Here is a 14,092-nt window from a genome sequence, read left to right as displayed (position 1 = left end):
GTACGTTTTTACTGCCAAAATGACAAGACAAATAACACAGAAGATAACGAAAATGGCGCCAATTTTTGTAATACACTTTATGGTTCCGTAACCATTTTACGGAATGATTATATAAAGATGTAAAAAAAACATTAAAGGGTGAATGTTTAGCTTATTAATTACCAATTAATGTATATCCAAAAATTATTAGTTCCAGAAGATTAAAATAACAAAAAGTGTTTTCAAAATTTCGATTACTACATTTTAAAATTAATTATTGTTAACTGCCTGTCCCTGCAGACTTTGTAATGCTAGAAGTCCAATAGGCCTATCGTATTCCTACAGAAAAAATAAGTTAAAGTAATATATTTCAGAATAATTATTTTATTTGGCGAAAAATGAACTATACATTCACCCATTTAAAAATTTTACACCTATATATTTAACGTGCCAAAAAATATTCAGAGCAACTAAAACAATAATTCGAAAATATAATTTTTTTTTAATGAACGTGTCCTGAATTTGATTGTTAGCCCGTTGGCCTTTACACTTTTACAGAGATAACTGAACGCGAGAAAAATAGAGCTCCGGATAGTGACCCTGGCTTGGGTGAACGTCAAAAAAAAATACTTTTGTAGCATTCAGGTGCCCGACAGATATTATAGTATTACTATGATTCCTTTAGTTTATTCATTAAAAACGAGTTTAAACTATGTTATACTATTTTTTTGGTACCAAATCTTTTTGAGATTTTATTATCTACTTATTATTATACGAAAAGTAAATAGTCATTTCGATAAAATTAAATGCATATTTTTTCTTATTTAATAACCTATTTCTGTTTTTTAGTTATGCATAAAATTTGGTAGACTTGTAGTCAACAAGAAGTGATGATCCATGATATGACGAATCAAGAATATTTGAATTAGAATTTGTCCTAAAGTTGGAAATAAATAGCTGTCGAATATCAATTGTTTGTTTCATTACTACTACATTAAAATTTTTAAAATTCCAAAATAACAGATTTTTTAAAGAAAATTTCTTTTAAAACAACAACCGAATGAAAATCTACACGAATATAATTCCCGCCATGTCAATTTTCTTTAATTCGCATAATTGCGGCAAAATTATTGAATATAAAAAATCTAATAGTTTTTGCCTTTGCACAAGACGTTCGTGTTACACTTATAAGTATAATTAAATATGGTGGACATTCATAAATAAATTATAATTGTGATTCTTATCAGTAAATATTTTACAATATGTATCTAATCTTAATAAAAAGCAAAATTTTAAAATTCGTTAACTGTATAACACGTATTGAGAAGTTAAAAGAATAAATAATCGTTTTATTTAACTGAATAATTTTGATATTTTTCTCAAATTACTGAATGTCTATTTATAATAATTATATATTAATTAACAATCATGGAAATTTAAATTGTTTCAAAACAACTAAACTCAATTACGTTTTATAACCCCTCAAATGTTTCACATCTTACGACAGATTCTACCGACGGCTACAGCTTACGCCTATTAGACATGAAATTCATAGTTATTTACCGATATCGATTCAATAATAATAAGCTTAAGATTCAATAAAATTTATCACATTTACATATTATACTTGTTAACTTCCTGTGCTTAATTTTAGCCTTCTTGTTAAACATCCCTCCATTTTGTTTTCAAATATATTACATTATATTTACCCAAGCACAGATTATACAACTACAAATATATATGTCTGTCAGAAGGAGCGTTTTACATCTTACGACAGATTCTACCGACGGCTACAGCTTACGCCTATTAGACATGAAATTCATAGTTATTTACCGATATCGATTCAATAATAATAAGCTTAAGATTCAATAAAATTTATCACATTTACATATTATACTTGTTAACTTCCTGTGCTTAATTTTAGCCTTCTTGTTAAACATCCCTCCATTTTGTTTTCAAATATATTACATTATATTTACCCAAGCACAGATTATACAACTACAAATATATATGTCTGTCAGAAGGAGCGTTTTAGGTATTTTTGTTACGAATAAACGATTAAAATTTTGTAAATAACAAATATATTATAATTAATTTTACTTACTGTTTTTAATTACAGAAACTGTTAATGAATATCCAACGCATACTACGTTCATATCAGAAATAATAAAATACGGTATAAAATCAAAATTCAAATCTCTACAACATTGACACAGATGACCTTAATCAGGAGTGTTATCTTATTAAAAATTATACGTGATAATTTACTTTTTAATAAAAATTATGCGTATTCCCAGTCGGGAAACGTGAAAACGTTTGGAATTAAATTATTAAATAAATATACTAAATAAAATATTGAAAAATAAATAGTTAAATTCTTAATTTAACTTTTGAAAAAAAAAATTATACGCAAAGGTGCAGTCAATAATACTGTATTTCGTTCATTGTAAATAGTGGTAATTTGTATTATTTATATCTATTGAATTATGTTAAAAAATGGCATTTATTTGAAAAATGGCCTAGTAACCAACAAGACCTAACTGCATCTTAGATCAAACAGAGACGAAGATAATAATTCTGCATAGTAACTCACGACTACCTAATATTTGCTAAGCCATGCTATTCACATTCGATCCGCTTACACCGGAGTTAGCACAAGGTAACCAAGATTAATATTAATATCGACAACATTTTTGTTATCATATCTGCGAGCGTCATTTAATTCATACGCAGAAATATGCGTTGCGACTGTATGCGCACGAGCATAGTGGAAGACACAACTAAGCACTTTGGCTACGATACTAACCAGGCTGTTGAGGTGGCAGCAGAGGCGGCATGGTTGGCGGTTGCGGCACCGAAGGTGGTGGTGGCGCGAAAGGCGATACACCCGGCGAACCGGGAACGGAATCACTGCTGGAAGATCCCATGGAGCGCGGAGGCGGAGGCGCCGGGACTGCAGGGCTCCTAGGTGCCTTCACTATAGGCGGTTCGGGACGTTCCAGCTCGATCCCCGGTGGCTGCTGGCCTAGCTCCAGGGCTCTCGCCCGCGCTTCGTCTTGCGCTTGGGCGCGTCGTAAAGCAGTCTGCATTGCCATCACCCGTTGCCTGTCTGCCGTCAGACGACACTTCTCGCAGTTGCAGTACCGGTACTTGCAGTAGCGTTTGTGGCCCTTCAGCTCGACCTTGAGGCGGTGGTTCCGGCAGCGAGCGCAGTTGGGTGGCGCGCGGGGTACTCCCGAGCTGGTGGCACCGGGCTCCGTACGATCATCGCTTTCGGCGTGCGACCGGCGCCTCCACGCGCTTACGGACACCATGGCGGGATGGCGTTGCGCCGTCTTCCCGTAACAATCGCTCGCACACACAGCGCGACGCGCGGCCACGATGCGACTGCCGCCGGCCGCGGCCGCCCGCCGCCCCTCCACCCCGCCCGGCTCCCCACTTCGCTATGCGCCTGCATTTATTGCTGTGCAAAGAATGAATGCAGCTTTACGTTTTTCGGAATCCGGTGAAATTATAGTTTGTCCTGAGCCTCTGCTACCCAGGGAGCCCCCGAACTACCTTAAAAGAGGTTTTAGATTAAGAGCCCTAAGCACCCTGCCCCCTTTTACCCATGGAATCTGCAAATGGCACTCGGGTAGCAGTTGACTGCTAATAGATTAGATCAAAAAAAATTAGTGCCAGAGCAGCAGTAGCCCAGCGGTATTACGCTGAGCCTTGCGATGATAGGTCGCGGGCTTGATTTCCGAGATTCAATCTTGTACAATTTACACTTTGTGCATTAATTATATGGAATTGTTACTACTCGTAAACAAGTTTCCAGAGGGTTGGGCAGCAGCGTACTCTGCGTACCATAATACCACATTGCGATTACAAACCCACCCGCCAAGCACTGCGATTATCGTATATCTTCCCAAAGATATCTTTGGTGGAAGTTTATGTCCTGCAGTGGGCGTTTATGGGCTGAAACGACGAAAGCACGCATGCTGCTCTACATTTTTCCGAATCCGGTAAAATAATCCAGACAATTATCGCCACATTAAAAGAGGTTTTGTCGACAATTTTATTTATATTGAAAACCTTTTAATCGTAAACAATGGAAACCAAACTGAAAATTTATTTATTTGTCTTATTTTTTCTATTTTATATTTCATAAACATTTGATACTTTAAAATATAGCTTAGCGTTAAAATTATTTTTTTGTATATAAAATAGAAGAAACGGTTATAAATTAAAAACATTGATCATTTTAATAAATTTTAATGTTATAATATTATATACTAATATTTTATAAGTAGTTAATTGTATAATCAAATTTATCAGTCATCTAGACATATAATATAATAAAATTATGAACAAAATCTTTCTAAGGAATATAAAATAATACTTTATTTATTACAAATAGACAGAGCTCATGAATAAATGCCCCTTCGTGTTGCACTTCCATCCGATCGCGTGCAACACCGATCACACTGATGCAACAATATCGTATCCACAAGACCACCTGCATGTGTGCACGACCCGTGATAGACGTCTTAGTGTGTGAGTAACGACTAATGTATACAATCACCACACGTGTGTTTGTTTTATACATTGCCAATGATTTTTTTTTCACAATCATTTTGCACAGTCCGAATATTTTAATTTGAAAGTATAGTAGTAATCTTTACTGCTGAAATAATTTGTATAGCTCTTGTTGACTCTATCCAGAAAAATAAAATTACGTATTCACGCATAATGCATATAAGCAGAATAAGTTTTATTTTAGTAACTTCTGCTGAGATATAACAAGTTTTCTATTAACTTACTATCGTAATAATATAAGCTTAATAACTTATTATTATTTAACTAATAAGTAACTATTGATATTTATTATTTAAATGAATATTTAATCTGCAAACATACATCTTACCATAAATATTGTAAAAAGGAAAAACCTTATTTTTTTTAATAGCTACATTTTCGTGATTTTAATTTAGTTTACTAATTAATATCTTCTTCTTCTTCTATCTATGTTCTTTAAACGTTGAGTCCAATTTTCAATGTTACCAGACGCTCTTTTTAATGGAAAATTCGTCACTGCTAATATTATTAATAGTTTCTAGGGCTTCAAATTTCCAATGCATTCATTGCATGCCAAACTAAAGTGACACCATAAATCATGATCCAGTAGATTAAGGACTAGGTGACGGTCAGCCTTAAACTCTGGTGAAGCCCTAAACGTTTCAACCACGCTTATGGAGATCGAGTTTTATGGCCTAGTGTTGAGCTGACTTGGTTACCAAACAAGGTTTTGTTAAGAGTCCTCCACCTTTACTAAAATAGTATCTATTGAGACGGTATATTAATATTTGTGCCGGTGTCTTAATTTTTTCACAAAAATAAAGCTCAGTCACTCCTTGATAGCTAAAATCCTACTTAACCATTACCAAATACGATCAATGTCCACGATGTAGTCAGCTGACTAAATGAGAAGCCTTTATAGAGCTTTGAACGTGGAACCGGTCAATCTGCTTATTGAAACAATGCACAGTAGAAAATTTGTCTATTAAAAAAGAACACCCAGAGAGCTTTGCATAAACTAGGAATTCCGCAAAAGAATTAAAATCACCGACGTAGTTCGAAGAATTGTTTGTATGAATTGGCAGTGGGCTGTCATATCGCTCGTGCACCCGACACGAGGGCTGTTGGGATCGAAAGTCTAGTGGCGTCCTAGTGGCCCGCACTAGGTGGACTGTCTACATACATAGTCAAGATCACGGGAAGTCACTAGATGCAAGCAGCACTAGACGGGTCACCGAGGCGATCTTCTGGGAAGGCCAATGCCTTGCAGTGGGCACCTATCGGCTTACATGATGATGATGATTATGACACTAATATTTTTTTACTGCGTCCCTATCTTGCGTAACGCTTAAAATATTTTAATTTTACCCCTATTCAATTTCAAACTATGACTTAGACTTAGGTTATTACCGGAATCTTTTAAAATTCACGATATGATTCTAGGTGCTATATTCATTGCAATATTTTGCTTTCGGTTAGGATGCCTTTAATTTTTTTTTTTTACTTATTTGATCGCCTTTTCTAGGTGGAATGCTACATAAAAAGCCCGATATTTTTTCTACTTACTTACTTTTTTTAATTGAACAAATTCAACGTTTATCTGTTAAAATATTTTAGTTGAATTTGCTTAATAGATATGGATTATTATTTTAATTTCTTTTCGAATGGCGGCCACATAGGCATTTTACAGGCAATGTTATCTGTTCTATTTATATACTGTTTCATTTTTTTTTCATTATTTTCTATTACTTGTTTAATATAATGATTACCTTCTAAAACACAATCACGTTACCCTTCCTAATTTGTTTTATTCTTCAGAAACGGAGGATGTCTCTTTTCGTCGCCAAACCAGGTGGCAATATTTTCAGCCTTAATCCTTTGTAGCTTCCTTCATTTCCAGTTCCGTTCTTTGCTTCGAAAATGGGGACAGACGGTAACCAGATGCAGCACGGACTGGTCTACTCCCAGTTAACAGATGCACGAGAGACTTTTCTTGAGCTTAAACCGATGTAGGTGCTTTGGGAATCCCCCGTGCCCATTAACATCTGGACCGGTACCGTGTCCAGGTGCACTTGGCCAACTACGCGATAGGTCTGTGTGACGCTCGGGAAAAATGTAGCACGATGTGTTAAAAACAGACTCACACAGTTTTTAAAGAAATAAACGAATATAACTGTATGTATTCAATTAGCATAAATATGCATTTAAGGCTTAATTAAAATATCTAACGACAAAGGTCAGTCAACATTGTAATATTACAAGTCGTATTAACACCATATACAGGGTCTCCTCTGCCATTGTCCCCTATAAAAATAAAAATTAATTTAAAATTCGGCCCATGTGAGTAAAACAAACTCCACTAATTAATTATATGTAAATAACTATATTCGAATTAACAAAACATTCCGAAAATTAGTTGAAAAATACTCCGAGATAATTAAATTTTATTACGTGATAAAGAGTAGAACTAAGAGGGCCTGTAATTTCACTGTCCACCATTTTTAAACGAGGATATCTTATCCAGTATGTACAAAGCGTAAAATATTCAACTAAATTTATTTAATGGTCACAAATTAACAAAGATTAATAAATATGATCAATTTCGTGCCAGATGAAAAATATTTTCCTCTTTCCTATTTGTTTATTTACCCTTGTAAAAAACGGTAATTTTATCCTTAAGGTTTTAGCGCACGAACTAGCGATATCCGAGGCTAACGGCTACACTACCGAATATAAATAATATATATCTTAATCTAACTACTTCAGGAACATATGAAGTAATGTCAAGTACATTTCACACATGATAAATTTCTTACACAATATCCCGTCACGGTGTCGGAAACTAAAAAGGAATATAGCAGATTAATTTTATCAAAAAGTCACACTATATTTTCTATAATTTTTGTCAAAATAATACGGACCCCAATTTAAGTTTATTCTTAATGAAATACGTTAACAAGTACACAAAACAAAATAAAGTATCAAAATAACAAACAAAATAATCAATAAAATAAATAAAAGTAAAAGTACAGAAATAAATTGCAAATTTTACTGTAAAAAAAAAAACAAAATTAAAAGATGCTGTGATAAAAACCAAACATTACTAGGAATGAAGGTGAGGGGGAAAAGGTGATGTGTGAAAGATCAGAAAACGATGAAAAAAAAAAGGGAAGTACCTAAGGAAAGTGAAAAAAAAATTGCGAAGAAAGGAAAAAGATATATATATATATATATATATATATATATATATATATATATACATATACATTAACTCTAAATTATAACATCACAAAGCGGAGGGAACGAAATGCCTCTAAAAACGAGGCCATTACAAAAAATACGTAAATACACATAAAAGCACATTCATTTCTTTCACACATTAAATAGATAATATTTTAATATTAAGTTTGTAGTTATACTACTGTTTACTTGAAATTGATTGCGCAATTTGTTTTAAATTGATATGTTAGATTAATAATGCAATAAAAAATCCCTTTTTAAGTTCCGTCAGGCACGTGTACAAAAAATGACGAGTATGATGCTAAATAATATTGCCCACATTGGGTAATTTAAAAAAAAATCCTTTTTTAAGTTCCGTCAGACACGTGTACAAAAAAAAAATATACATAATGCTAAATAATATTGCCCAAGTTGGGCATTATTATTGCTAAAACACCAATTTTCTTATTTATTTGCAATATAACAGCTCATATAATTTCTTTATTAAATTTTACGTATTGTTGCATTACTTTATAAGTCACACCTGCCTCGGATTGCAATGTAAATGTAGCGCTGTGTATTACATATAATGGATACTCGAATAACGCTAAGTTGTGGTTAACGCCTTCGAGGTTTTAGGGTTTTATTTCATCTTAAAATTATATCCGATAGATATATTTAAATCTAATTGATGCGAATTAAATTATTTAAGCCAAGTGAATATAATCGCATTGATATTAAAAATAACAATAAAACCTTTTCGGTGTCTGTATCTGGTTTATAAGGGTATTATCCGTGAACTTGTTCTATTTTGAGGACACCATCACTTTACCCTTTCCCCGTCTTCTAATTTTCTTATTTTGAAGATGTATCCGATCATCAATGCAGGCAATGCGTACCATCGTAACCATAAATGAACTACCAACATGAGGTAACTTCTATGTTTATCTAGGAGCATTGTATATAAACTTATTAAGGCTTTAACTTTCATATTGAGGCCAACCCGATTAAGTATTAAGTAATCGCCCTTCCCCCGTCTTCTTTTTACATCTATATTAACATATTTTCAGTCTACACACTATTGCTAAAAGACAATGTTTATAGGTTCCGCGCTCTGAATCAGACAGACCGTGGAAGGCGCTTAGGGTATACGTCGTTTACGTAATTGAGCTCGAGGGCATCTTCAGGAACCACTGTTCTGGGCGTTACATCGCATGCATTAATACCAGTTTCGGGGCCTGCCATCTAGCAGTCCTGCGAAGTTTGTAGAAATAATATATTTTTTATTTATTTATAAACATTATTTTCCACTGAATAAACTGTAGCGTTCATTTTTGTATGTCAAGAGTAGAATGTGAGAAGAGCCTAATTTGATAGAAACTATTATCAAATTGAACTAGATTATGACTATCTTTCAACTTACAGATGAAACTATTAAAATTACAAATAAAACTAGGACAGTCGCCCTATGAAGGATTTTAGGAACTCTATTCAACGTAAACACGACTCTCTAACAACACACCAAGTTTTACAACCAGACCAAACTGACGTACAATCTTAAGTAACTTAAAAGTAACGAGCTATAACTCAACGAAAAATATATAAAATTTGTCATTCCTTATAATGTCAAGACCGATAAAATATAAATTCTTATCTGTATGAATAACATGGGGCTGAATAGAATACGAACCTGCAACCTTTAGTACGCTGCCAGCGAGATGACCGCCCACTCATTGCGCCGATAAAGCACATAAAGATGTACTTTGCTAAGTGATATTATGGTTATTGTTGAAAATCTTAGGAAGGTTTTGATAATAATTATATTAACAAAGTCACAATATACGAAATGTTCCATAATAATCTACTATTCTTTACCATACAGTAAGATAATTTATTTTTTAGATTAAAGTTGATTTGCATAACATTTTATTTTTTCGAAAGATTTTCAAGCATCGACCACGAGCCGGAAGACGCGCCTCCACCAGATGGGTTGTGGAAAGACGATGGAGAACGGCAGCGTAACATTGGTTATCGTGGTGATTTGGCTCGCAGTGTCTCGGCCACGCTGTGTCTAGGCCTCGCTGTGTCTAGGCCTCCCTGTGTCTAGGCCTCGCTGTGTCTCGGCCTCGCTACGGGAGCCTATCGGCTTACATAATGAAGAATAACAATTTTTAATGCATAATTGTTGAAAACGTAAAACCTTGTGCAATATTTAAAAAAAAAGATGATTTTAAATCATACATATATAGATAAATATACATATTTACTACGGAGTGAAGACAAGTTACAATTTTTATAATTGTATATGTATATCATGTTTCTTCTAAGGAGTGTACAGTCAGCTACTAACTCCCTCCTACTCGATGACATTTATTTATATTATTATAAGAGACAATTATTAACAAAACCCGTAAGAAATAACCGATGGTACTTTTTGTACCATTGTTAAAGAGGAGGACATTTCGTAATTACCTACACTCTGATTAAAAGTTATGCGAAATAATACTCTATGCATTGTTTCCATCAACACCATTTCTATTAAATAATAATTGTCATTGAATTTAGTTATTACACGTCAATCCCTTTATACTGTAAATATTCAGGCGTTTGTGAAAATCAAACAATCGAACAATTGAAATGAAATAATAATCAATTCAATTGAGACCTTGATAAAAGTACGTGAATAATGATTCCATTATAATAGTTTTTACTTGCGATTATTTTCTTATAATTTCTATAAGGATTTAGATACAAAAAATGACTTGTTTACTTTGTGTGTATTATACAAAGCATAGTATACCTGTATAGCGTGACTACTCTTAATGAAGTACGAGGTAGATAACGGCTTTTTATAATCTAGTACTATTAAGTAACATTAAATAAATAATGCGACCTATGAGTAACTCCCTTCCAAAACTTTTAACACATTTCATTGAAATATAATTCGTCATTCTTTATACAATATTAGCAAAAACTATAATAACATTCCGAGAATTATATCATATAACTCCATCAAAAAATATAACACGGACTCTAAACCAACTGGGCCCAAAGAGAGTTGGTGGACGTCGTAAATCTTTTATCGTAAAACGTTTTCCTCCATTTTTACCTTTACTGTTGATGATCTTCACATCAAACTCCCTGCCACCAAACGAAAATAGGAAGATTTTTTGATACGGACCTTGCCCCAATTATGAGTCTATCTTTGTATATATATATATATATATATATATATATATGTATATATATATATATATCCATATATATGTATAAATATAATACCTTACATATAAAACATAACTAATACATAAAATATACATATATATATATATATATATATATATATATATATATATTTAATCTCGTAAGTAGCATTCATGTTAAAAAACAAAGATAATTATTTTTAAATTGTCGTCAAAATTTCCCATTGATTTTATTCTTTCGTCAAATTTAAAAGTAATGGAACAAATTAGTTACTAATACTTCTTCACTTCTACTTTCGAAAAATCGAAACGAAAATTAAACATTGTTAGTTTAATACTTTAAACATAAATAGGCAGGGTTACTTATAAATAAAGCATAAACAAAATATATGTGTATTCATAAAGACTCTACAATCTTTACTAGCTATAAAGTACACTCCCACTGAACGGCAGAAACAAACCATCACGCACATAAGCCCACGGCAACTAGTGTCTACCTTTCACAATAAACTCTTTATCGATAAAATCAAAAGTAATTTTGCCTAAATCTATTGCGGCTGTAAAGGGTTTTATGCATAAAACGCATGTCATTACATTTTTCGCGCTTCGCCTTGCATTTTATCGATACGCCACATCACTACTGTATATTGTTTACGCTCTTTTGTCTAGAAAAGTATTACAAAGTGTCGATCGGGATAAGTTATTCTGCGCAAAATCCACACCTTATATTTTCTCTCTCGTATTGTGGGAATCCGTATAAGTTGAAGGGTGGAGTACTTTATTCGCGTATTTACAAACCATTTTTTATGCTCATAATTCAGGTTCTTACCAACAGAGCGGTGAAGGCGGTTAGCCATACTTTCATAATGTAGGTATATAGCTCGGGAACTTCTTTTTGGAATGTTACTTTTATTACACAGAATTGGTTGTAAAAGTGAAAGCGTTCATTTGCCATCAATTAATGTTATGGTTCACCCTCTGCAAAAATCTTTGGTTTTAGAAACAATAAATAACGTAATAATAATAGTCAGAAAAAGCTATTTCAAAATTCTGATGATTGCATATAAAAAATTGTCATTTTGCCTTTGTACTGCCAGAAGTTACTGGCCTGTAACATTGCAATAAAAAAAATAATGTAACATATTCCAGAATCATCTCTTTATACTGGTCGATTAGAAATATGTGTTTAAATAAAAAGCTTCAAATATTTTTGCTGCCAAATAAGCTGTACAATTACCCTTTTAAAGATTTTACGCTTTCATTTTTTTAATACTATTTTTAATATAAATAAATATTGGAGTGCAAAATATTTATCGGCAAAATTTAAATAGGTATTTATATAAAAATTTTGACAGGTACGTGATAAATATAAGAAATAAAAATAAGCACTGTCCGCCTAAATTTCGTTATTACAAAGTTAAAAAATCCTTCACGCATATAAAATATAGTTCCACAAGATATCTTAGATATTCCGTTTGTTTTGGTTATTATTAAATAAATATTATAATAGCAATCTTAAGTTTGTGATTAATGATTTAAAAATTAATGACGATATAACGGTGTGTGTATTTTTTCTTTGGCAATATGTCAGTCAAATCAACTATTAATTTCACTTGCTGGCACAAGCATCGACTAATATCTACGTAAACAGCATCTTGAATTGCATACAAAACAAAAGTTATTCGTGAAATTTGAAGTAAAGAAGGAACCTCAAGTTTCACTGCTATTACAAATTCTATCCAATCTAACTGCTTGCTGACGGCTGTTTGTGAATCAAACGAATATTCGTACCGTCCGGGGCATCGAACCCGCGCTACTTGACGCAGTGGACGAGTGGGCGCTTAATAAACGAATTATAGATGTTATTTGCTTAGTAAGAGAATCCCATTGTACCTTATTTGTATAGTTTAATCCTAAAACATGTAATCATTATAAAAATTAATACTAAACACACAATCTCAAATCTGTATTATACATAATTAAGCAGAGCTTTCGTGTTGAAACAGATATATACACGTCTACCATATTTTACACTAAAGCTTATTGTTTTCGAAAATCATTACAACTTGAATTTTTATTACTCACATTTATTGTGTATTTTTTACGAAAAAATTCGTAAACACTGCTGTTTCCTTCATTATGGATGTAGTAAAAATGTTGAAAATAATAAATTTTAAATTAAAAATTTGTGGTATATTTAAATGTGGTTGCCTGAAGAGAAAGAAAGTTTAAAGAAGCAGCTTACGAAACTGAAATAACGAAGTAGTATATTTTAAACAAATTTAATCAAAATTGTGTAGTTGAATGTAATAACAATTTTGGGAAAAAAATGACAAGTTCGTAAACATGGAAAATAATTAAAAAAAACATGCATTCATCACATTTTTGTTCGAAAAGAGATAGTCATAAATCAACTGCATTTATGATATAAATAAATATTCTAATACGCGATTAAATTCTGTATAACAAAATCGGTTCCAAAAGGAAAAAAGGAGCTCTGAAATGACGGACGAGGGATTTTCCATTTCAAAATCATGCAATTCAAAAAATGAATAAATTAAAAAAATATATCTGTTTAGCCCAGATTATATATTAGCTATAGACTTTTAACGACTGTGCCGATGACAGACTTAAATACTAACAAGTATTATATACAGATAACAAATTCTTCCCGTCCTTTACGTCTGAAATAAAATCGATGTCTAATGCCGAGAGATCGTTAGGGACTGATATCTGCACGTCTCACTTACATAGTGGCGTTAACAAATTAGGCGGTGTGTTACTCAAATATAAATAAACTGAACAACAGACGTCCATTGTTTACTTGTTTTACTATTCATAGGTTGTGAGCGTTATCTAACAATACGTGTTTACTAGCTAGTCCCCATTCAAAAAATATCGACTACGATAAGTTAAAACAATTTTATAATTTCAGCATGTTTATATATTTGTTTAATATTATTTGGGACAAAAACAAATTCTTTGGGTAATATTAAAACAAATATCATCGTTACTAACACCATCATCTTTTCCATACGCGATGTATGCAGATGGTGATGGTATTAATAACATGAACCGGTGATCAACTAAAGACAAATAAAACTTAATTTGTTGACGTAATTCGAGGAAAT

General features: G+C 32.6%; 1 protein-coding gene across 3 annotated transcripts in view; it reads right to left on the bottom strand.

The window, feature by feature from the left end:
* Positions 1-3,329, bottom strand: part of dsx (doublesex) — a 186,683-nt gene extending 183,354 nt beyond the window's left edge. For all 3 annotated transcript variants that reach the window (XR_011106745.1, XM_068763151.1, XM_068763152.1), the window contains exon 1: positions 2,786-3,329. Coding sequence is in view for 2 of the 3 variants with exons in the window: in XM_068763151.1 (XP_068619252.1) it covers positions 2,786-3,293 (508 nt within the window). In the remaining variant the exon portion in view is untranslated. The remainder of the gene's footprint in view (positions 1-2,785) is intronic.
* Positions 3,330-14,092: the final 10,763 nt, after the last annotated feature.

The sequence above is a fragment of the Battus philenor genome, unplaced genomic scaffold (assembly GCF_028537555.1).
Source record: "Battus philenor isolate CCGP_79_NKW_IND1 unplaced genomic scaffold, ilBatPhil1.0.hap1 SCAF_17, whole genome shotgun sequence".
NCBI lineage: Eukaryota > Metazoa > Arthropoda > Insecta > Lepidoptera > Papilionidae > Battus > Battus philenor.
The sequence above is the reverse complement of the archived record's forward strand: the minus strand, read 5'-3'. Positions and strand labels throughout refer to the sequence as shown.